This window comes from Octopus bimaculoides, chromosome 30, assembly GCF_046866305.1.
Source record: "Octopus bimaculoides isolate indiv1 chromosome 30, ASM4686630v1, whole genome shotgun sequence".
NCBI lineage: Eukaryota > Metazoa > Mollusca > Cephalopoda > Octopoda > Octopodidae > Octopus > Octopus bimaculoides.
In genome coordinates, this window is record NC_142957.1 from 6,500,711 (window position 1) to 6,524,269 (window position 23,559).

General features: G+C 41.7%; 1 protein-coding gene across 2 annotated transcripts in view; it reads right to left on the reverse strand.

Moving 5' to 3' along the window:
• Nucleotides 1-2,239: 2,239 nt before the first annotated feature.
• The window catches only part of LOC106874341 (leucine-rich repeat-containing protein 14-like), a 43,696-nt gene continuing 22,376 nt past the window's right edge, over nucleotides 2,240-23,559 (reverse strand). For both annotated transcript variants that reach the window (XM_089346332.1, XM_089346333.1), the window contains exons 3-8: nucleotides 18,177-18,539; nucleotides 9,486-9,832; nucleotides 7,635-7,736; nucleotides 7,094-7,186; nucleotides 5,309-5,478; nucleotides 2,240-3,833 (exon numbers count right to left, since the gene is read on the reverse strand). In XM_089346332.1, coding sequence (XP_089202458.1) covers nucleotides 3,087-3,833; nucleotides 5,309-5,478; nucleotides 7,094-7,186; nucleotides 7,635-7,736; nucleotides 9,486-9,832; nucleotides 18,177-18,367 — 1,650 coding nt within the window. In that variant the 5' untranslated portion in view covers nucleotides 18,368-18,539 and the 3' untranslated portion in view covers nucleotides 2,240-3,086. The remainder of the gene's footprint in view (nucleotides 3,834-5,308; nucleotides 5,479-7,093; nucleotides 7,187-7,634; nucleotides 7,737-9,485; nucleotides 9,833-18,176; nucleotides 18,540-23,559) is intronic.

Here is a 23,559-nt window from a genome sequence, read left to right on the forward strand (position 1 = left end):
TAAGTTACAGGGATGTAAACCCACCAGCACAGTTTGTCCAGCAGTGGGGACAAACACAGACACAAAAACACGTCCCATGTGAAAAGCATCCAGTCCACACTGTAAAAATCATGCCAAAGCTAACCTCACCTGTGCTAATACCACATAAAAAGCACTGTTAGAGAGGGCATCCAGCTGTAAAAAACCCTGCCAAAACAACACACTGTAGCCTGGGGTAGGCTTCTACCTGGCTGACTCCTGTCAACCGTCCTACCCATACATACGACGAAGATGATGATATATATACATACATATATATATATATATATATATATATATATATATATAATAATATTAGGGACAAAATCCAAACTTACAGGTAAAATCTCAATTAAAATCAATTTATAAAAAATTAAAATTAAATTGAGCTTTGCAGATTAAAATATATATAAATATATAGTTTTAGGGAAAAGAACCAAGTTTCATGAACTCATTTTATTATATATATTATACTCATTTATTGTGCTTTTAATTAGTAATTTTTCTATATGTGATAGTGGATTTTCATCGATGAGTTCATGAAACTTGGTTCTTTTCCCTAAAACTATATATTTATATTTATATATATATATATATATATATATTTATATATATATATATATTAGGTTGTCCAGAAAGTCTGAACACTTTTTAATATGCAAAAAGGGATATAAATAATTGAGCTTTCAATGAAATAATTTCCATTATTATTGACCTTTGCCCATCTGTCAGGCAATTTAAATGTTCCATCAGCATAACATTTCACTGGTTTTTTGAAGAAAAAATTTATCAAGATGCATTTTGAATCCATTGAAATCATTAAAATGTTTTTCCTTGCAATGATTTCTGTAAAAACAAAAAGAAGTGGTAGTCAGACGGCACAATATCAGGAAAATATGGTGGAAAGAGTAAAAGATCCCAGTCAAGTTCAGGTAGCCAAAGACACATATGGTCGAGCATTGTCTTGTTGGAACACTACCGCTTTCCTATTGGCAATCTCCGGCCTCAATTCTTTGATTTTTTTTGGTTCAAATTAGGCGCAGGAGTGGCTGTGTGGTAAGTAGCTTACCAACCACATGGCTCCGGGTTCAGTCCCACTGCGTGGAACCTTGGGCAAGTGTCTTCTACTATAGCCTCGGGCCGACCAAAGCCTTGTGAGTGGATTTGGTAGACAGAAACTGAAAGAAGCCCGTCATATATATGTATATATATATATATATATATATATGTGTGTGTGTTTGTCCCCCTAGCATTGCTTGACAACCAATGCTGGTGTGTTTATGTCCCTGTCACTTAGCGGTTCGGCAAAAGAGATCGATAGAATAAGTACCAGGCTTACAAAGAATAAGTCCTGGGGTCGATTTGCTCGACTAAAGGCAGTGCTCCAGCATGGCCGCAGTCAAATGACTGAAACAAGTAAAAGAGAGAGAGAGAGCTAATGACAGTACAAATCAGGATTAATGTTTTGGTTTTGTGGGAGAAATTCATAATAAATAATCCCTTTATGATCCCACCGAACACAAAGCATAACTTTTTTGACATGGATATTCGTCTTTGGTTACTGTTTTGGGAGATCCTCATACAAACTCCAGGATCTTTTTCACACTAAGTTTTTTTGTACTTAGTCCAGTCACAAGTTGTTTCAAGAAAGGCATCCTTTCATTCCATTTCAAAAGCATATCACAAAACGGAATACCAGTCCGAGCAATTCTTTACTGAGAGTTTGTGAGGGACTTATACATTACAGCGAGAAATGTATCCTAGCTTCACAAGGTGTTCATGAGCCATAATTTTAGAAATCCTTAACTTCTCAGCAAGTCCTCTAGTCATGATATTTGAATTTCATTTGATTTTTGCCTTCAAAACATCTTCATCCAATTTTGAAGGTCTTCCATTGTAACTGTCATCTTCCAAGCTAAACTTTCCAGCTTTAAATTTGCAAACCACCTTTGAACAGTTGATTCTCCTACAGTAGAAGACACTTGTTGAAGGTGCCATGCAGTGGGACCGAAACCTGGAAACATGTGGTTGGGAAGCAAGCCTCTCACCACACAGCCAGCCACGCCTGCACCTATAGCTACAGAAGATGCATTTTTTTTGTTTTGTTTTGTAAATTTAAGGTTAAAAAAATAATTTTAGACTTTTTTTCTTTAGATTTTAATTTTTTAAAGTTTTATTTTTCAACAGGAAAAATATACAAAATAATAAATAAATAAATAAATAAATAAATAAATAAATTTATTAGTGGGGGAAATGGAAATTTAATTTAGGGGTCATGTTTGCATATAGCTGTATGTTCTTGTGTCTGTGTATGCATTGTGAGTTTGTGTGCGTGGGTTTGAGTGTGTATGTGGATATGTAGCATATGTCTGAGTGTATGTGTGTGTATATGGATCCAAGTGTTTATGTTTCCCTCTGTGTGTGTGTGTGTGTGTGTGTGTGTATGCTTGTCAGTGTATGTGTGTGTGATTGTTAGTATGTGCATATGTTTGTGTATATGTGTTTTTGTCTGCATGTGTATGTCACTGTATGTGTGTATGTGTATTTTTCAGTGCTTGTAAGTGTGTTCCAGTGTGTATGTTTGTTAGTGTGTGTGTGTGTGTGTGTGTGTGTGTATAAGTGCATATGTACATATGTTTATGTGTGTGTATATATCAATGTGTTTATCTATATGTATATACTGTATGCATGCATTTATGGGCTTGTATACATGTTTGTGTGTGTACGTGCATATGGGTGTGGTTATTTATATGTGTGTTATTTCTTTATTGCCCACAAGGGGCTAAACACAGAGGGGACAAACAAGGACAGACAAACGGATTAAGTCAATTATATCGACCCCCATGCGTAACTGGTACTTATTTAATCGACCCCGAAAGGATGAAAGGCAAAGTCGACCTCGGTGGAATTTGAACTCAGAACGTAGCGGGCAAACGAAATACCGCTAAACATTTCGCCGCCTTAGTTATTTATATGTGTGTGTATGTTGATACATGTGTGTGTGTGTGTGTGTGTGTTTGTATGCAGTAGAGAGCATTGGGTGGAGAGGGGTAGCATCTGTTGTTAGTTCATTCAACCTCGACATCCGGTCGGCTGAGACGTCGCAAGTAGTCCTGACATGACTCAATGAAGTGCAGCCTGTTCTCAGTGCGGTGCGTGTCATTTGCACCAGGGAATGCATATGTTTCCGGCACAATCGTGCACATCTGAAGCTGTTTTATGCCAGCACACTTCTCCAAGATGTCCTGCACATCAATGAAAGGCAACGGCGTGAAAGTCTGCGATGCAAATGCCTTGAGAAAATGGCACTCGCTGCACTTCTCAGCGATGCGTATTATCATTGGTGCACCAAGGCAGCAGTATGAAATGGAGAAGCACGTTATTTCAGGCATACGGTCGAGGAGGGTGACGCATGCTGACGCAACCGTTTTGAGGTTGTTGCGACTGAGGTTGAGCTCTCGCAACTCACTAAGCTGTTCCCAGTGCACAAGGAACACCATGTCCGTCTCAGAGAGGCGACAGTCGCGCAGGTTGAGGCATTCGAATGCCGTCTTCTGCTTTGTGAGTCCGCTGAGTATTGTGTGGAGGGAATCCCGTAAGTTACAGGATGGAAGGTGCAGCTTGCGCAGTCGGGTCAGCGAGCGCAGGACTTGGTTCAACATGTACGGCGCTTCTGGGTAGATATTCACGTGGATGGTGTTGGGCAGGCTGAGTACATCGAGGTTGGTCAGCATTAATAGACCTTCCAGGAAATCAGTCAGTTTGAAGACATCGTTACACAGGTTTTGTTCTTCGACCTCCAGATGCGTTATACACTGCAACAACACACAGAACAAGAAGAAGAAAACAGATAATGTAAAAGATGAAAAAGATGTAAAAGAAGAAAACAGATGATGAAAAAGATGTAAAAGAAGAAAACAGATGATGTAAAAGATGAAAAAGATTTAAAAGAAGAAAAAAGATGATGTAAAAGATGAAAAAGATGTAAAAGAAGAAAACAGATGATGTAAAAAACATAGCTTAAAATAAAGAAGAATTTAGTAAAATAACATTGTATGTTCCAAACATCATCTTAATAACAACTGTAAAAGTTTGATAGTTGTCATAGAGGCATTAGTCTCTCTCTATCACCTTTCAACAGCATTATATATGAAGAGACATTAGAACAATTTTTACAACATAATAAAAATATAAGTTTTATTTTGTTTTGATGATGCTTGGTTTCACAATTCCTGTCATTCAGCATAGCAGCCGCTGATTAAGTTGTAATTTGGTATTGGAAGGTTAAGGGCTTCCTTGATGCCTGCCAGAGAAGCAAGTAGCTATCACCATCGAAGTGAAGAGTGCTTCGTTGAGGAGTGAGGAGTTGTCACGTAGAAGGTCTGTCGTGCAACTGCCTAACAAAGTGAAACTCACTCTTTAAGTACCAGTTTTACTACGCATGCGCACTCGAAGGGCTTCCGGTGGTGAAGTCCCCTGCGCATGCGCAGAATAGTACTTCCTCAATGGCGGCTATAATTTCGCGCCACTACACAACAAAGTGTTTATACACCCTTTTTTGTCAAAATTTAGGTTAAAAAATTATGGGAGTTTCTTATACATGGATAGTATTATAATCCCTTACAAAACCTTTTTTTCCAAATTTTAAGCCCCCCAAAATTAGGGGGCTCTTTATACATGAGGGTTCCTTATACACTTTTTGAGCGTTGGGGCTCACAAATGCAATGACAAATGACTGGTGCTGCTACTTATAATGATGATGATGATGATGATGGTAGTGGTGCTGTAGTTTATGATGGGGTTGTAGGTGATGGGGTGGAGGCGCAATGGCCCAGTGGTTAGGGCAGCGGACTCGCGGTCATAGGATCGCGATTTCGATTCCCAGACCGGGCATTGTGAGTGTTTATTGAGCGAAAACACCTAAAGCTCCACGAGGCTCCGGCAGGGGGTGGTGGCGAACCCTGCTGTACTCTTTCACCACGACTTTCTCTCACTCTTACTTCCTGTTTCTGTTGTGCCTGTAATTCAAAGGGTCAGCCCTGTCACACTGTGTCATGCTGAATATCCCTCAAGAACTACGTTAAGGGTACATGTGTCTGTGGAGTGCTCAGCCACTTGCACGTTAATTTCACGAGCGGGCTGTTCCGTTGATCGGATCAACTGGAACCCTCGACATCGTAAGCGACGGAGTGCCAACAACAACAACATGTAGGTGATGGTGGTAGTGGGGGGATGATGATTGTTTGAGATGATGATGATGATGATGATGATGCAAATCATGTGACTTTACCTTGGAGTTGATTAAAAGTGGGATGTTTCGAAGGGGCAAGTAGATTTCAGCAATCGACTCCATCCAAACACGGGTGCAGTCAAAACGGAATGGAGAGACTTGTTGAAGGGCAAGCCCTATGGGGACATCATCCAATGTGACCTTGCAGTTGGTTCTTATCTTGATGGGACCTTCAGAAAGGTAAAAAAAAACCCATAAAAAACAATGAATTATTAGCACAGGCATGGCTATGTGGTTAAGACGCTTGTTTTGCAACCAAGTGGTTTTGGGATCAATCCCATCTTGTGGTCAAGTGTCTTATACTCTAGGCCAGGGGTTTTCAAACTGTGGTCCGCAAGGACAAGACAGGGGGTCTGTGGACAGCAAATACTTTTTATGGGCAATTTGATTTTATATATGTTTTTTTAATCGAAATCTTTTACTTGACAATAAACCTATTTTGTTAAACACTGTTAAATAAATAAATGTAAAAATATATGTTATTTTAAGCAAATATTTATGTATAAATTTCATAAGCATTTATAAGGGGGTCCCTAAGGTAAAGCCTGAAATATAAAGGGGTCCGCAAGTCAAAAAGTTTGAAAACCCCTGATCTAAGAAATATCGCCATGCTGAAAATAGCAGCCAAATCTTATCTCTAAACCAGGGGTTTTCAAACTGAAAACCCCTGCTCTAGGCTGGGCCAACCTAATATCTAGTGAGTGGGTTTTGTAGATAGGTAGTTGGAAGCCTATCATACACACATATATATATATTAACCAAGTACCCGTATGCACACACCAGTACATGCATCCTAAATAGATATGCACACGCATGCACATACAACAGATACTAACACGTGTTTTTGCACACACACACACACACACAAATTGATACACATGCAGCTGATATATACACCTGTATATACACCTGTATATACACCTGTATATACACAAATGCAAATATTCACACATGGTTGATACGTAGCTGCACCCATATGTATACTTGTTGTTGTTGTTGGCACTCCGTCGCTTACGACGTCGAGGGTTCCAGTTGATCCGATCAACGGAACAGCCTGCTCGTGAAACTAACGTGCAAGTGGCTGAGCACTCCACAGACACGTGTACCCTTAACGTAGTTCTCGGGGGGGAGATTCAGCGTGACACGGAGTGTGACAAGGCTGACCCCTTTGAGTTACAGGCACAACAGAAACAGGAAGTAAGAGTGGGAGAAAGTTGTGGTGAAAGAGTACAGCAGGGTTCGCCACCATCCCCTGCCGGTAAGCCTCGTGGAACTTTTTAGGTGTTTTCGCTCAATAAACACTCACAACGCCCGGTCTGGGAATCGAAACCGCGATCCTATCACCGTGAGTCCGCTGCCCTAACCACTGGGCCATTGCGCCTCCACCCATATGTATACACACCCTAGCAAACATGCACATAATCACCAACATGCTGTTGCCATGAGCCATAAACTCTAATCTACATGCACATCCACCCAGACACACATACACATGGCAGATACACATGTATGGGTATCAGACACCCATATCTATGTACACATACAGCTGGTATACGAAAGGGGTACCCAAAAGAAGCCGGAATTCTGTAATATTATTTTATTCACATAGTTTTATATGTTTACACTTTTATCTCCTTCAAAATATTCTCCATTTCAAGCAATGCATCGGTCCAGAGGCATTTTCTACTGTTTGAAGCAGTGCTGGAACTCTTGTGAACACATGATGAAAAAATGTCTATATACACATATAAGTGTGTATGAGTGTGTCTAAATATATATACTCACCTATTTTGTTTCCATGCTTTATGTAAGGATCCATGTTGGAGTAGATGGAGGTGATTCTGTTGAGAAACCTGCGAACACGATCTGGAGATATATCTGTAATGATAGAGTAGTAGTTTAGGCAATAGTACTGGTGGTGGAGAGGTGTTGGTAGTAGTAATGGTAGTAGTAGTAGTTGTAGTTGTAGTAGTGGTGGTGGTGAGAGATGGTATGGATAACAGTAATAGTGGTAGTACAGACTAGACTGGAACTCCAGTTACAACGACAAGAGATCAGGTTGATCTGATCAACATAACAGCCTGTGTGTGTGTGTCTTTGTGTCCGTGTTTGTCCTCCACCATCACTTGACAACCTATGTTGTTGTGTTTATGTCCCTGTAACTTAGCGGTTTGGCAAAAGTGACCAATAGAATAAGTACCAAGTGGAAAACTACAATAAATGTATGAAACGCGATTCATTCGACTAAACATTCTCCGAGGCAGTGCCCCAGCCTGGCCGCAGACGTGACCGAAACAGCTAAAAAAAAAACGAAATCTGTACTCACCAATTGTTTTACTGACGATTCCATGGATGTAGTGAACTTTCCTCCGTTTTGGTTCCATCCACAGGATTGGCAGTCTGGCCAACTCCCGACACAGCTTCCTGTCTGCAAGGAAAAGATAGTTAGAATATAACGAAGTATAGTGCAGCCACGGCTGAGTGGTCAAGATGATCATTTTTCAACCATGTAAAAAGCACCCACTACACTCTTGGAGTGGTTGGCACTAGAGAGGGCATCCAGCTGTAGAAACATTGCCAGATTGGATGGGGGAGCTGGTGCAGTTCCCCAGCTTACTGGTTTTCACTCAAACTGTCCAACCCATGCCAGCATGGAAAACGGACATTAAATGATGATGATTATGATGATGATGATGTGATTTCAAGTCCAGTCCCACTCTACGGCACTAAGAGGAAATAACACTAAGCATTTTTCCCGGCAGGCTAACGAATCTACCAGGGCAGCACCTTAACAATAATTATTTATTTCAAATAATTTGTAAGTGAGAGAGAGAGCAGTGCATGCCATCAAAGTGACACTGGGGTAAAATATACAAAGCCCAATATACCCATCATGACTACCCGTCTGATAAGGGTACACCAGGCACATGCATCACAACCATGTGTGTGCGACATGGTGATCTCATATCAAGATAAACAGCGCATGACCTCGCAGGTGGGGCCCAGTTAGAATTTTCTCCAGATCGAGTAGCCCGTTCCGCTCAAAAGGTCCCTGAATAAGGTTTGTTTAAGGATGTTGAACAAAACACCCATGTTTCCAAAGGTGAATTACTCAAACCCCAAAGAATTCCTCTCAACACATGGCTATGATGCTCCCCCACTACTTCTGCTCGTGATCAGAGATGCACATATCATCAGCCACCAAGGGACATGCTCAACCGGTTACGGTCAAACAACTGACAAGCAAATCTGTGGTGTTAAGCAGAATATTTGCTGTAGCCGATCTTTTTATACCAAGACAGAACAATGTACATGATGACACTTGCAATCAATTAAAATCAGAAGCCATGAGAGCCACTGCCTGGTATTGCATCCAGGCATTATTATTATTTTTATTATTGTTATTATTCAGGTCAATGCCTGGAATCGAACTCGGAATCTTGGGGTTAGTAGCCTGTGATCTTAACCACCATGCCATATGCAACAAACAAGATGAGGAAAAATATCCATCAAATGTAAACCATGTAAATAATGTACATAATTCCTCATCTCTTAAATATAGAACAATAATAAGAGTGGTTTCAAATGTTGGCACAAGGCCAGCAATTTGGTGGTAGGGGTAGAGTTGATTTCATCGACCCCAGTGTGCAATTGGTTCTTATTTTATCAGCCCCCAAAAATGAATGGAAACCAAAGTCGACTTCGGCAGAATTTGAACTCAGAACATGTCTGGCATACTAATGACTCTGCCAGCTTTCCCCATTAAAGGATCACCAACTAATAATAATAATAATAATATTTAATTTCGTATGTGTATTTCGTGTGCAAGATTCTTGATGTGGATATGTGTGTTGAAAGAAATACAATTAAACCTTGGGAGAGGCATTATGCCGGTAATAAACACACGCACTGGTTCAGTCCTTTATTAATTTATATATGAGCGTGTACACACTCACATGCTCATACCAAACAGTTTCGAAACAACGCCAAAACAACGCCAGATCATATATTCAAAATAAATGGAAGTGGAGAGACAAGTTACTGAAGAGATTGCAAGAGTGCAATGAAATAATTTAACAAAAAACTATATAAATTAATAAAGGACTGAACCAGTGCGTGTGTTTATTACCGGCATAATGCTTCTACCAAGGTTTAATTGTAATAATATTTAACTTACCATTCTTGAATCCAAGGAGGTTAACTTCCTTCAAAGGTGACGTGGATTTGAGGTTGAGAAGTCCCATCATTATACAATCAAGCAGGGACATGTTACCGTTGCCCTCACCAAGCACCTGGGTCAGGTAACCAGGTCGCAGGTAATCCTCGAGGGGCATCAGTGACTGCAAGTCAAGCACTGTGTGAGGCCAGTTTGACACGAGGAATTCTATGGAGATCAGTTCTTTCTGGAGAATTGCTTCCGTCAGCAAACCAGGGAAGACGTCACTAGGAATGTCGCTGCACTTCATTTTGCGCATTCGTGATGGGTCACACACTAGTTTCATAATGCTCAGCTGAGTCAAGAACCTGAAATAAAGAACAACTACATATGTACACACTTGTATATATATATATATATATATATATATATATATATATATATATATATATATATATATTATAAATTCAAATTACGACAAACGTAAGCAAACAGACGAAGTTTGCTTTTAGAGGCGTTGTGATGTCTTAGAAAGTTAAAGAAATGATTTTAAATTCTCAAACACAGGATAATGCTAATAATATAGCTTGAACAGGATAAACTACCCCTATTTTGCAGAAAAAAGTGTAGGTGGTTAGCTGTGGACTCGAACTCACATCTGTGTGATTACGCATCACGATGCTCGACCGATTGAGCTAAACTCCCCCACTACAAATTTAAGATGTATAGAAATCGCACTTTATGAGATGCTGTTCGAGTCCACAGCTAACCACCTACACTTTTTTCTACAAAATAGGGGTAGTTTATCCTGTTCAGGCTATATTATTAGCATTATCATACGATTGAGAATTTAAAATCACTTCTTTATATATATATATATATATATATATATATATATATATATATCTACGTCCTTCTGACGATTATTTGGAGTACATAATTCTTGGATTTCCCTACACCGTTTTACATTACCCAAAGATTACTCTACCCTTTGAATTCATTGTCATTTTTGTACCTTTGATTTTATATATGTATATAAAAAGTTCAAATTCGCCGAGGTCGACTTTGCTTTTCATTCTTTTGGGGTCGATTAAATAAGTACCAGTTATATATTCATGTATGTATGTTTGTGTGATTTTGTGTCTGTGTTTATCCCCAACCTCATCCCTACATCACTTGACAACCGGTGTTGGTGCATTTACGCCCCTGCAACTTAGCAGTTCAGCAAAAAGAGACAGAGAGAATAAGTGTCAGGTGGAAAAGAAAAAAGGGAAATACTAGGGTCGATTTATTCCACCAAAAAGACATGATTCTTCAAGATGGTGCCCCAGCATGACCACAGTCTAAAAGATATACATATATAGATATATATATATATAGAGAGAGAGATACATACATATCATCATCATCGTTTAACGTCCGCTTTCCATGCTAGCATGGGTTGGACGATTTGACTGAGGACTGGTGCAACTGGAAGGCTACACCAGGCTCCAATCTAATTTGGCAGAGTTTCTACAGCTGGATGCCCTTCCTAACGCCAACCACTCAGAGAGTGTAGTGGGTGCTTTTATGTGTCACCCGCACGAAAACGGCCACGCTCGAAATGGTGTCTTTTATGTGCCACCCGCACAAGAGCCAGTCCAGGGGCACTGGCAACGATCTCGTTCGAAAACCCTACAGGGCCAGTCAGGCGGTACTGGCAACGGTCACGCTCAGGATGGTACATCTTATGTGCCACCCGCACAAGAGCCAGTCCAGGGGCACTGGCAACGATCTTACTTGGCTTGCCGGGTCTTCTCACGCACAGCACATTTCTAAAGGTCTCGGTCAGTAGTCATCGCCTCGGTGAGGCCCAATGTTCGAAGGTGTTGCCTCACCACCTCAGCCCAGGTCTTCCTGGGCCTACCTCTTCCACGGGTTCGCTCAACTGTTAGGGAGTGGCACCTTTTGAAGCAGCTATCCTCATTCATTCTCACCACATGTCCAAACCAGCGCAATCGTCTCTCTTGCACACCACTACTGACGCTTCTTATGTTCAGCTTTTCTCTCAAGATACTTACACTCTGACGGGTATGCACATTTACATTACACATCCAGCGGAGCATACTGGCTTCATTCCTTGCGAGCTTACGCATGTCCTCAGCAGTCACAGCCCATGTTTCACTGCCATGTAGCATGGCTGTTCGTACACATGCGTCATACAGTCTGCCTTTTACCCTGAGTGAGAGTCCCTTTGTCGCCAGCAGAGGTAAGAGCTCTCTAAACTTGGCCCAGGCTATTCTTATTCTAGCAGTTACACTTTCAGCGCACCCACCCCCACTACTAACCTGGTCACCCAGATAGCGGAAGCTATCAACTACCTCTAGTTTTTCTCCCTGGAATGAGATAGAAGTTGTTTCCTGTTTGTTTACAGTGTTTATTGCACCTGAACATCTGCCACATACAAAGACTAACTTTGTAGTTAATCTGCCTTTGATATTGCTGCACCTCTTATGTGTCCATAGCTTGCACCGGGTATATATATATATATATATATATATATATATAACCTAAAGGCAATCGCAGTAGACTCTGCTGTGATGAATCTATAAACAAAGATACATAACATCTAAGGTTATATTTTTTTCCCTCTGAAGAGATTATGCTCAGAAATATGAACTTGATATTCAATTAATTTCACTGTGTGTAACTGGAACAGGTGTAAGGGATAATGATCGATTTGTTGCTGATGATAAACTCTTATTAACTTCAAAATCTCCATTTTCTTCATTTTCCTTTGCATGAATATAAACTAGAGTTTATATACAAATCTATTATTTTAAGGAGATCAATTCCCCACAAAATATTAGGTATTGAACCAGTAATATATATATATATACACACATACATATTTATAAAGGAGGAGAGGATCGAAATCCTTCAAAGGGATGTCCAGCATTCAAGCCCGCTGGTACAGTCATGAAGAGTTTTTCGTTTTTGTCTTTGGAATTAATTAGACTCTGAAACGATTTGTAGATTGTACAATGGTTCTGTACCAACCTGGATTATGAATTAAAGTTAGTCTACACCTACAATTTTTCCTTTCCTTATACTTCATATATATATAAATATATTATCATATGTACTTCATACATATAAACCATTAATCCTTTTTTCACTTAAGGGACATTTATATTCTTTTCAAAATTTGGTAGCACACATAAACATAACTGAAGATATAGGGGGAAATTTTATATTCAGGTAACACTAAGGCACACTTAGCATCGTCTTGTGGCACACCAGTGTGCCGCAGCACTGGTCTAAACAATGTTCAATGTATTAATCCTCATCATCGTCGTTTAACGTCTGCTTTCCATGCTAGCATGGGTTGGACTGTGGACTGGTGAACCAGATGGCTACACCAGGCTCCAATCTGATCTGGCTTTTTACATGCCACCAGCACGAGGGCCAGTCAAGTGGAACCGGCATCAGCCGCGCTTGAATGCTGCTTTTTACATGCCACCCGCACAAGAGCCAGTCCAGCGGCACTGGTAACGACCACGCTTGAATGGTGGTCAATCAATTCATCTTTTAAAATATACATTTTTATGTTTCTCTCCTCTGTATCCATTCCTCTCTCTCTTTCTCTCTCTCTCTCTCTCTTTGTTGTGCTGAGTCCAAAGTATTGCAATATTCTGGTAACGCAATTGCTTTATTGATCAAGTTACCCTAAATCCTCAAGTATAAATCCCCCCTTCCCCTTCCCTCCTTCGTGAAGCCGTCGCCAAGAGACGTTGCTATGGAAACCGGCGTTCGTTCTGAGATCGTCTGCGAATGGCTTCGAGACGCTGAGTCTCAAAAACGACCAAAAATGGCGAAGAAAAGCCGAAAGCAAATTTAGGAAATAATCGGTAAATTCGCCACAAAGGGCAGGTTTCCCGTGCAAACAAATTGCTTCAACCGAATTCATCAGTTGTTGCACGACTTTGACATAAAAAAAATATGATCCCCAAAATAACTTTTTAAGGCAATAAAAAGGGTTTAAAACTATAAATATTTGACCCGAGCTCAAAAGCGAAATAAAAAAATCATGGAAAAAAAAAAACTGGGAAAGAATTGGAAAGAAAAGAAAAAAATGCACTCGTTGGCGAACGGGAGTGGGGGTGGGGAGAGGACTGGGAACGTTCACTACGTCACACATCGTCAGTCCATGGCCTCTGAACTAGAAACGTTTGACCCGAGCTCAAAAACGAAGACAAATTCGTGTAAAACAACTTTGCTGGGGAAAAACAAAAACAAAAAAACTGCGCGCTCGCGCATATCTGTGTGTGTGTCGTTGTATCTGTGTTTTCCCCCACCCACTGTCTGTCTGTCTGTCTCTCTCTATCTATCCATTTATTTGTCTATCTATCTATCAATCTATCTATTTATCTATGTATTTATCTTTGTCTGTCTACCGTAAATCCTTGAGTATAAGTCTACAAAATTTAATGGTCAAAATCCCTAGTTCGTACGATATACGAGGTTGAAAATGAAAACTATTATTCGTAAGGTCGCCATTAAGATCGCCAAAATGGCGACCTTACGGTTTCAGGCAAAACACATCGAATATATTATGGGAGTTTGTCAGATTTCGTCTGAGGGAAAGAGAACAATTTGTGGTGTAAGGGAGACAACTCTGTCATAGCTAACGTGTGCGTGTGCCTGTATGTGTGAATGCGTGCGTTCATGTTCGTGTATGTGGGTTTGTGTGAATGCGTGTGTTCATGTGTGTGTTTGCGTCAATGCGTGTGTGCGCCTGTGTGTGTGTAAGTAATTGAACGGGTGACTCACTGTATGTGTGTGTGTGTTAAGCAGACACAGAAAAGAAAGGGAGAGAGTGGATCGTAATTGTGAATGTGTGTGTTTGTGTGACAGAGACAGACAGACAGGGAGCGTATGTGTGTGTATGCATGTTTGTGTATATGAGCGCGTGTTTACTACATATGACTAAACAATTGGTTCCCAATCTGGGATCTGCCGACCCCTGGTAGTCCCCTGGGAGTCCGTGAACTAAATTCAAAATACATAGGCGCAGGAGTGGCGGTTCTGGGTTCAGTCCTATTGCATGGCACCTTGGACAAGTGTCTTCTGCTATAGCCCTGGGTCAACCAAAGCCTTGCGAGTGGATTTGGTAGACAGAAAATGAAAGAAGCCCGTCGTGTGTGTGCGTGTGTGTCCCACCCCACCATCGCGCGACAACCGATGTTGGTGTGTTTACGTCCCCAGAGAACCATAGAACGAACGCTAGGCTTTTACAAATTGCTTGCTTTCTGCCAATATTTGAAATTCAATATTTATGTCATTCGAGTTGATTTTTTAAAAAATACACTTTCAGGTTTCTCTCCTCTGTATTTATTTCTGTGTGTGTGTGTGTGTGTGTGTGTGTGTGTGTGTGAAAGAGAGAGGCAGACAGGAGAGAGCGTGTGTGTGTGTGTGTGAGTGTGTGTATAAGTGCATGAATATGCATGTGTATTTGTGGATACGTGTGCGTGTTTACTTCATACATATAAACCATTAATCTTTTTTTCACTTAAGGGACATTTATATTCTTTTCAAAATTTGGTAGCACACCTGAACGTAATTTTATATTCAGGTAACACTAAGGCACACTTAGCATCGTCTTGTGGCACACCAGTGTGCCGCAGCACTGGTCTAAACAATGTTCAATGTATTAATCATCATCATCGTCGTTTGACGTCCGCTTTCCATGCTAGCATGGGTTGGACGGTTTGACTGAGGACTGGTGAACCAGATGGCTACACCAGGCTCCAATGTGATCTGGCAGAGTTTCTACAGCTGGATGCCCTTCCTAATGCCAACCACTCCGAGAGTGTAGTAAGAGCTTTTTACGTACCACCAGCACGAGGGCCAGTCAAGTGGAACCGGCATCAGCCACGCTTGAATGCTGCTTTTTACATGCCACCGGCACAAGAGCCAGTCCAGCGGCACTGGTAACGACCACGCTTGAATGGTGGTCAATCAATTCATCTTTTAAAACATACATTTTTATTTTTCTCTCCTCTGTATCCATTCATCTCTCTATTGTGCTGAGTCCAAAGTATTGCAATATTCTGGTAACTCAATTGCTTTATTGATCAAGTTACCCTAAATCCTCGAGTATAAATCCCCCCTTCCCCTTCCCTCCTTCGTGAAGCCGTCGCCAAGAGACGTTGCTATGGAGACCGACGTTCGTTCTGAGATCGTCTGCGAATGGCTTCGAGACGCCGAGTCTCAAAAACGACCAAAAATGGCGAAGAAAAGCCGAAAGCAAATTTAGGAAATAATCGGTAAATTCGCCACAAAGGGCAGCGAATGCATCAGTTGTTGCACAACTTTGACATAAAAAAAATATAATCCCCAAAACAACTTTTTAAGGCAATAAAAAGGGGTTAAAACTATAAAGAAAAAAATGCATGCGCTGGCGAACGGGAGTGGGGGCGGGGAGAGGACTGGGAACGTTCACTACGTCACACATCGTCAGTCCATGACCTCTGAACTAGAAACGTTTGACCCGAGCTCAAAAACAAAGACAAATTCGTGTAAAACAACTTTGATGGGGATAAAAAAAATTTAAAAAGCGCGCTCGCGCATATCAGCAGAGAGCGTGTGTGTGTGTGTGTATAAGTGCATGAACATGCATGCGTATTTGTGTATACGTGTGCGTGTTTATTTCATACATATAAACCATTAATCCTTGTTTCACTCACACATTCACAATTACGATCCACTCTCTCCCTTTCTCTTCTGTGTCTGCTTCACACACACATACATACAGTGAGTCACCCGTTCAATTACTTACACACACGCATTGAGACAAACACACACATGAACGCACGCATTCACACAAACACGCATGCATTCATACATACACGAACATGAACACACGCATTCATATAAACACATGAATAAGCACACACACACACGTTACTATGACAGAGTTGTCTCCCTTACACCACAAATTTTTCCCTTTCCCTCAGACGAAATCTGACAAACTCCCATAATATATTCGATGTGTTTTACCTCAAACCGTAAGATCGCCATTTTGGCGATCTTACGAATATTTTTCATTTTCAACCTCGTATATCGTACACACTAGGGATTTTGACCATTAAATTTTGGAGAAAAAATGCAGATTTATACTCAAGGATTTACGGTAGACAGACAGAAAGATAAATAAATAGATAAATAGATAGATAGATAGATAGGCAAATAGATGGATAGATAGATAGAGACAGACAGTGGGTGGGGGCAAACATAGATACAAAGACACACATACACATACAGATATGCGCGAGCGCGCAGTTTTTTGTTTTTGTTTTTGTTTTTTCCCAGCAAAGTTGTTTTACACTAATTTGTCTTCGTTTTTAAGCTCGGGTCAAACATTTCTAGTTCAGAGGCCACGGACTGACGATGTGTGACGTAGTGAACGTTCTGAGTCCTCTCCCACCCCCACTCCCTTCGCCAACGAGTGCATTTTTTCCCTATTCGTTCCAATTCGTTCCCAGTTATTTTACACGAATTTTTTTATTTCGTTTTTGAGCTCGGGTCAAATATTTATAGTTTTAACCTTTGTGGCGAATTTACCGATTATTTCCTAAATTTGCTTTCGGCTTTTCTTCGCCATTTTTGGTCGTTTTTGAGACTCGGCGTCTCGAAGCCATTCGCAGACGATCTCAGAACGAACATCAGAGAGAGACAGAGAGAGAGAGATGAATGGAAACAGAGGAGAGAAACATAAAAATGTATTTTTTAAAAGATGAATTGATTGACCACCATTCAAGCGTGGTCGTTACCAGTGCCACTGGACTGGCTCTTGTGCCGGTGGCATGTAAAAAGCAGCATTCAAGCGCGGCTGATGCCGGTTCCACTTGACTGGCCCTCGTGCTGGTGGCACGTAAAAAGCCCCCACTACACTCTCGGAGTGGTTGGCATTAGGAAGGGCATCCAGCTGTAGAAACTCTGCCAGATCAGATTAAAGCCTGGTGTAGCCATCTGGTTCACCAGTCCTCAGTCAAACCGTCCAACCCATGCTAGCATGGAAAGCGGACGTTAAACGATGATGATGACGATTAATACATTGAACATTGTTTAGACCAGTGCTGAATATAAATTTTCCCCCTATACCTTCAGTTATGTTCAGGTGTGCTACCAAATTTTGAAAAGAATATAAATGTCCCTTAAATGAAAAAAGGATTAATGGTTTATATGTATGAAGTAAACACGTACACGTATCCACAAATACACATGCATGTTCATGCACTTATACACACACACACGCTCTCTGCTGTCTGCCTCTCTCTTTCACACACACACACACACACAGAGAAATAAATACAGAGGAGAGAAACCTGAAAGTGTATTTTTAAAAAATCAACTCGAACGACATAAATATTGAATTTCAAACATTGGCAGAAAGCAAGCAATTTGTAAAAGCATAGCGTTTGTTCTAAGGTTCTCTGGGGACGTAAACACACCAACATCGGTTGTCGCGCGATGGTGGGGTGGGACACAAACACACACGAAGACAGGTGGTGTAAACAACAAATGGATGTATTAGTTTAACGCTCAGGAATAGAGAAAGTCTTTAATGTTTCGAGCCTACGCTCTTCAACAAAAAGGAACACAGAAAGAAATAAGGAGAAATATAATACAAATGCTAAAACAATAAAATAAAGGATGTTGCTTTTTTACCTGGGGGAGCAGATGGGTTCCCCATTTTGGTCAGTTTGACAACAGAGATGACCACTGTCATCTTTGAGTAAATGGTAGATATAATGACCCTCGGTCATCCAAAGGGGGTGGTAGAGACTGACCAGGTCCAGCTTGAAGTTCTTCTCCTTGTAATCTATATCTTCCATTGCATCCGGCCATGATATAACCATTGGAGTGTGACCAGAAGATTTGACCTCTGACGCGATCACCACTACCGTCTATCTGTGTTGGTTTGGATGGGTTAGCTGAGCTGACTGGCAGACCAGTTGGTTGGTCTGATGGTCAGCTGGTCGGACGGTCAGTGTCAGTCGGATAGCGAATGACTTCCTTCCCCACTGAGACCTGGAAGATAAATAGGTAGATAGATGGATAGATTAGATAGATTAGATAGATTAGATAGATGGATAGATAGATAGATGGATAGATAGATAAACAGACAGACAGACAGATAGGTAGATAGATAGATAGATAGATAGATGGATAGATAGATACATTTCTTTTATTAGCCACACAGGGATCAACAAAGATGGGACAAATACAATGAAGAGCTTTTCTTTTTGGGAGGGGGAAGGGAAAAAAAAGTAGGGGGTGTCAATCAAAAGGGATCGTAGGAAGGAAAAAAGGGGGGAGTTCAATCAAAAGGGATCGAGAAAAAAAAATGGGCGGGGATCAATAGGGATCGTGTATCACAGTAATGTTCTCGTGTAAAAAGAGGGGAGGACAGTTTAGGTTTAGCCGTGGAAAGAAAAGCCTACGGAAAAGACCACGGTAACCTTGGTCAATGTTGTCATTGAAGAAACTGTAACAGTAAGTGACTCTCTTTTGCCTTTTTGTTTTTTTTCTAGTTCATAGGGTTATGCTCAAGGTGGCTCCGTCATTCACACGTGCCATTCTTGCTACATTCACCCATCTTTTTTTGAAGCATTCACTAGACAAGACTTCCCTTTCTACTCTCACCTTCCTCTTCAGGTGATACTTGAAGAAGATGGATAGATAGATAGATAGATAGATAGATAGATTAGATACATTTCTTTTATTAGCCACACAGGGCTCAACGAAGATGGGACTAGATTAGATAGATAGTTACATAGATAGATAGATAGTTACATAGATAGATAGATAGATAGATAGATAGATAGTTACATAGATAGATAGATAGATAGATGAATGGATAGATAGATAGATTAGCTAGATAGATAAATAGATAGATAGATAGTTACATAGATAGATAGATAGATAGATAGATAGATAGATTAGATATAGATAGATATATAGATGGATGGATGGATAGATAACTCCCATACACTGGAGTAATTAGTAGATGAAAATGATGTAATGGGGGTACATGCATGATTCGTGCTGAGGTCTTCATCCTGAAGGGGACTGGACATAGGGAATTCAGTCCAGTCCATTATACATATATATATATATATCATCATCATCATCATCATCGTTTAACGTCCGCTTTCCATGATAGCATGGGTTGGACGATTTGACTGAGGACTGGTGAAACCGGATGGCAACACCAGGCTCCAATCTAAATTTGGCAGAGTTTCTACAGCTGGATGCCCTTGCTAACGCCAACCACTCAGAGAGTGTAGTAGGTGCTTTTACGTGTCACCTGCACGAAGGCCAGTCAGGCGATACTGGCAACGGCCACGCTCGAAATGGTGTCTTTTATGTGCCACCCGCACAAGCCAGTCCAGGGGCACTGGCAACGATCTCGCTCGAAAATCCTACGGAAGCCAGTCAGGCGGTACTGGCAACGGCCACGCTCAAAATGGTGCATCTTATGTGCCACCCGCACAAGAGCCAGTCCAGGGGCACTGGCAACGATCTTACTTGGCTTGCCGGGTCTTCTCACGCACAGCACATTTCCAAAGGTCTCGGTCAGTAGTCATCGCCTCGGTGAGGCCCAATGTACGAAGGTCTTGCCTCACCACCTCAGCCCAGGTCTTCCTGAGCCTACCTCTTCCACAGGTTCCCTCAACTGTTAGGGTGTGGCACTTTTTTGAGGCAGCTATCCTCATCCATTCTCACCACATGTCCATACCAGCGCAATCGTCTCTCTTGCACACCACAACTGATGCTTCTAATGTTCAGCTTTTCTCTCAAGATACTTACACTCTGACGGGTATTCACATTGACATTACACATCCAACGGAGCATACTGGCTTCATTCCTTGCGAGCTTACGTATGTCCTCAGCAGTTACAGCCCATGTTTCACTGCCATGTAGCATGGCTGTTCGTACACATGCGTCATACAGTCTGCCTTTTACTCTGAGTGAGAGTCCCTTTGTCGCCAGCAGGGGTAAGAGCTCTCTAAACTTTGCCCAGGCTATTCTTATTCTAGCAGCTAAACTTTCAGCGCACCCACCCCCACTACTAACTTGGTCGCCCAGATAGCGGAAGCTATCGACTACCTCTAGTTTTTCACCCTGGAATGAGATAGAAGTTGTTTCCTGTTTGTTTACAGTTTTTATTGGACCTGAACATCTGCCACAAACAAAAACTAACTTCCTAGTTAACCTGCCTTTGATGTTGCTGCACCTCTTATGTGTCCATAGCTTGCACCGGGTACATCTTATAGAGTTACTACCTACTCCTTTTCTACATACTGAGCAGGGCCATCTACCTGAAGGGGTTTGTGTTTTATCTACCTTCCTACTTATTAGGATTTTGGTTTTAGCTAGGTTGACTCTAAAGCCCTTCAATTCTAGACCTTGCTTCCACACCTGAAACTTTTCCTCTAGTTCTGATAGTGACTCCGCAATTAGGGCAAGGTCATCAGCATAGAGGAGCTCCCAGGGGCAACCTGTCTTGAACTCCTCTGTGATTGCCTGGAGGACTATGATAAATAAGAGGGGGCTGAGGACGGAACCTTGGTGGACCCCTACCTCTACCCGGAATTCATTGCTGTACTCATTTCCAACCCTCACCTTACTGGCAGCATCTCTGTACATGGCTCGCACAGCTCTCACAAACCATTCTTCTATCCCAAGTTTCCTCATTGACCACCAGATAAGGGATCGGGGGACCCTGTCAAAGGCTTTCTCCATGTCAACGAAAGCCAGGTACAGAGGTTTATCCTTGGCTAGGTATTTCTCCTGCAACTGTCTCACTAGAAATAAGGCATCAGTAGTGCTTTTACCTGGCACGAACCCAAACTGCATCTCATCTAAATTGATTCGCTCCCTAATTAGTTGGGCTATGACCCTCTCTGTAACTTTCATAACCTGATCTAACAGCTTGATGCCTCTGTAATTATTTGTATCTAAAGCGTCACCTTTACCTTTGTAGCAGTTGACTATGATGCTGCTACACCAGTCATTGGGTATGACTCCTTCGTGTATCACCTGGTTCGTAATACGGGTGACTAGGCTATAGCCAACACTGCCAGATATTTTGAGCATCTCTGCAGTGATTCCTGATGGGCCGGGGGCTTACCCGGTCTTCATACTCTTAATTGCTTTATCTACCCTGGTACTATCAACTCGGATAGCTGGTCCCTCTATTGGGTCGACATACGGCAGGCTCTCTTCCTCCCATTCATTCTCTTTATTAAGCAATCTATCGTAGTGGCATCTCCAGACCTCTTTCTTTGCATCCTCATTTAGTGCAAGCGTACCATCATCCATGCGAACACATTTCTCTCCTACGACATCACTATTCTCTCTCCTACACTGTCTTGCAACACGAAATACCTCGAGTCTTTGGTCCTCATGGTGCAGAACATTGGCAAATCTTTTCTTATCTGCTTCCCCTCTGGCTAAATAAACCTGTCGCCTAGCCTCCCTTCTGGCACATTGGTACAATTCCCTGCTACCACCGTTCTTCCAGTCCTTCCAAGCCTGTTTCTTTTGTCTAATAGCCCTGTCTACCTCCTTGTTCCACCACCACGTTACTCTGGGTCGAGAGGGGACCTTACACCACCCACAGATCTGGTCGGTGGCTTTCAACAGGTTGTCCCGCAGAAATATCCAATTGTCTTCCACGTTGTATGATGCTATATCCCCTTCTATTTCGTCAAATGCTTCAAGTAACTTGTCTCTAAGTCTCTGCCCATTTGCAGGGTCTTTAAGCTTCCACACCCTTCTCCTCCAAGCCGGTCTAATTCTGGGCTATATATATACTTTATTTAAAAGCAGCAGAAATATAACAAAAGAACCGTTACTCTGAGTTTCACGTTCCCGTTCATCGGACAGTTTTGTTAGAAAAAAAAAAAAAAAAATGATGATGATGATGATGGCGATGAGACTATGAGGAAAATGATGATGATGGTAGTGGTTGTGATGATGATGATGATGACAACGATGATGACGATGACAATGATGATGATAACAACGGTGACGATGGTGATGGTGATGGTGACGACGACGACGATGATGATGATTGTAGGTTGTTGTGAAACGGTGTCTGTGCAACGAAGTTTGTTGTTAAGCTTCGAGAAAGCTCGGTAGGCTACGCACACAGATGCAAGTTTAAAGAGAGTAGGTGAGAGAAACGCTCCTTGGTGTATGCATCCCATTCAGAAAAACTTCAGAATAGAGATACGCAGTTGCTGCAGCAGCTGCTGCTGTTGTTGCTATGATTGTTGTTGTTGTTGTTGTTGTATAAAATATACACTTGCCAACAAGATCTGGTAATCTAATTACGAATGTTTGGGGTTGTTTCTTAATGAGGTTTTCAAAATTAGCAGATAATAGAGTCGAGAACTTTGCAGATGTTGATGTAGTTAAAAATACTGTTATTGTTGTTGTCGTTGTTGCTGCCTCTGCTGAACTTTCTGTTGTTGTTGTTGTTGGTGATGGTGGTGGTGGTGGTGGTGGTGATTTTCTTGTTTCAGCTGTTGTTGTCGTTATTGTGAGTGGAGGCGCAATGGCCCAGTGGTTAGGGCAGCGGACTCGCGGTCGTAGGATCGCGGTTTCGATTCCCAGACCGGGCATTGTGAGTGAGTGTTTATTGAGCAAAAACACCTAAAAGCTCCACGAGGCTCCGGCAGGGGATGGTGGCAAACCCCTGCTGTACTCTTCCACCACAACTTTCTCTCACTCTTTACTTCCTGTTTCTGTTGTGCCTGTAATTCAACAGGGTCAGCCTTGTCACACTGTGTCACGCTGAATATCCCCGAGAACTACGTTAAGGGTACACGTGTCTGTGGAGTGCTCAGCCACTTGCACGTTAATTTCACGAGCAGGCTGTTCCGTTGATCGGATCAACTGGAACCCTCGTTGTCGTAAGCGACGGAGTGCCAACAACAAGTATCGTTATTGTTGTTGCGAAGCTCTGTCTTGCTCCTGGTCCAGCAGGCCTAGATGTTCCAGATGTGACCATCCTGTCCTATTCATACACAGCACATCC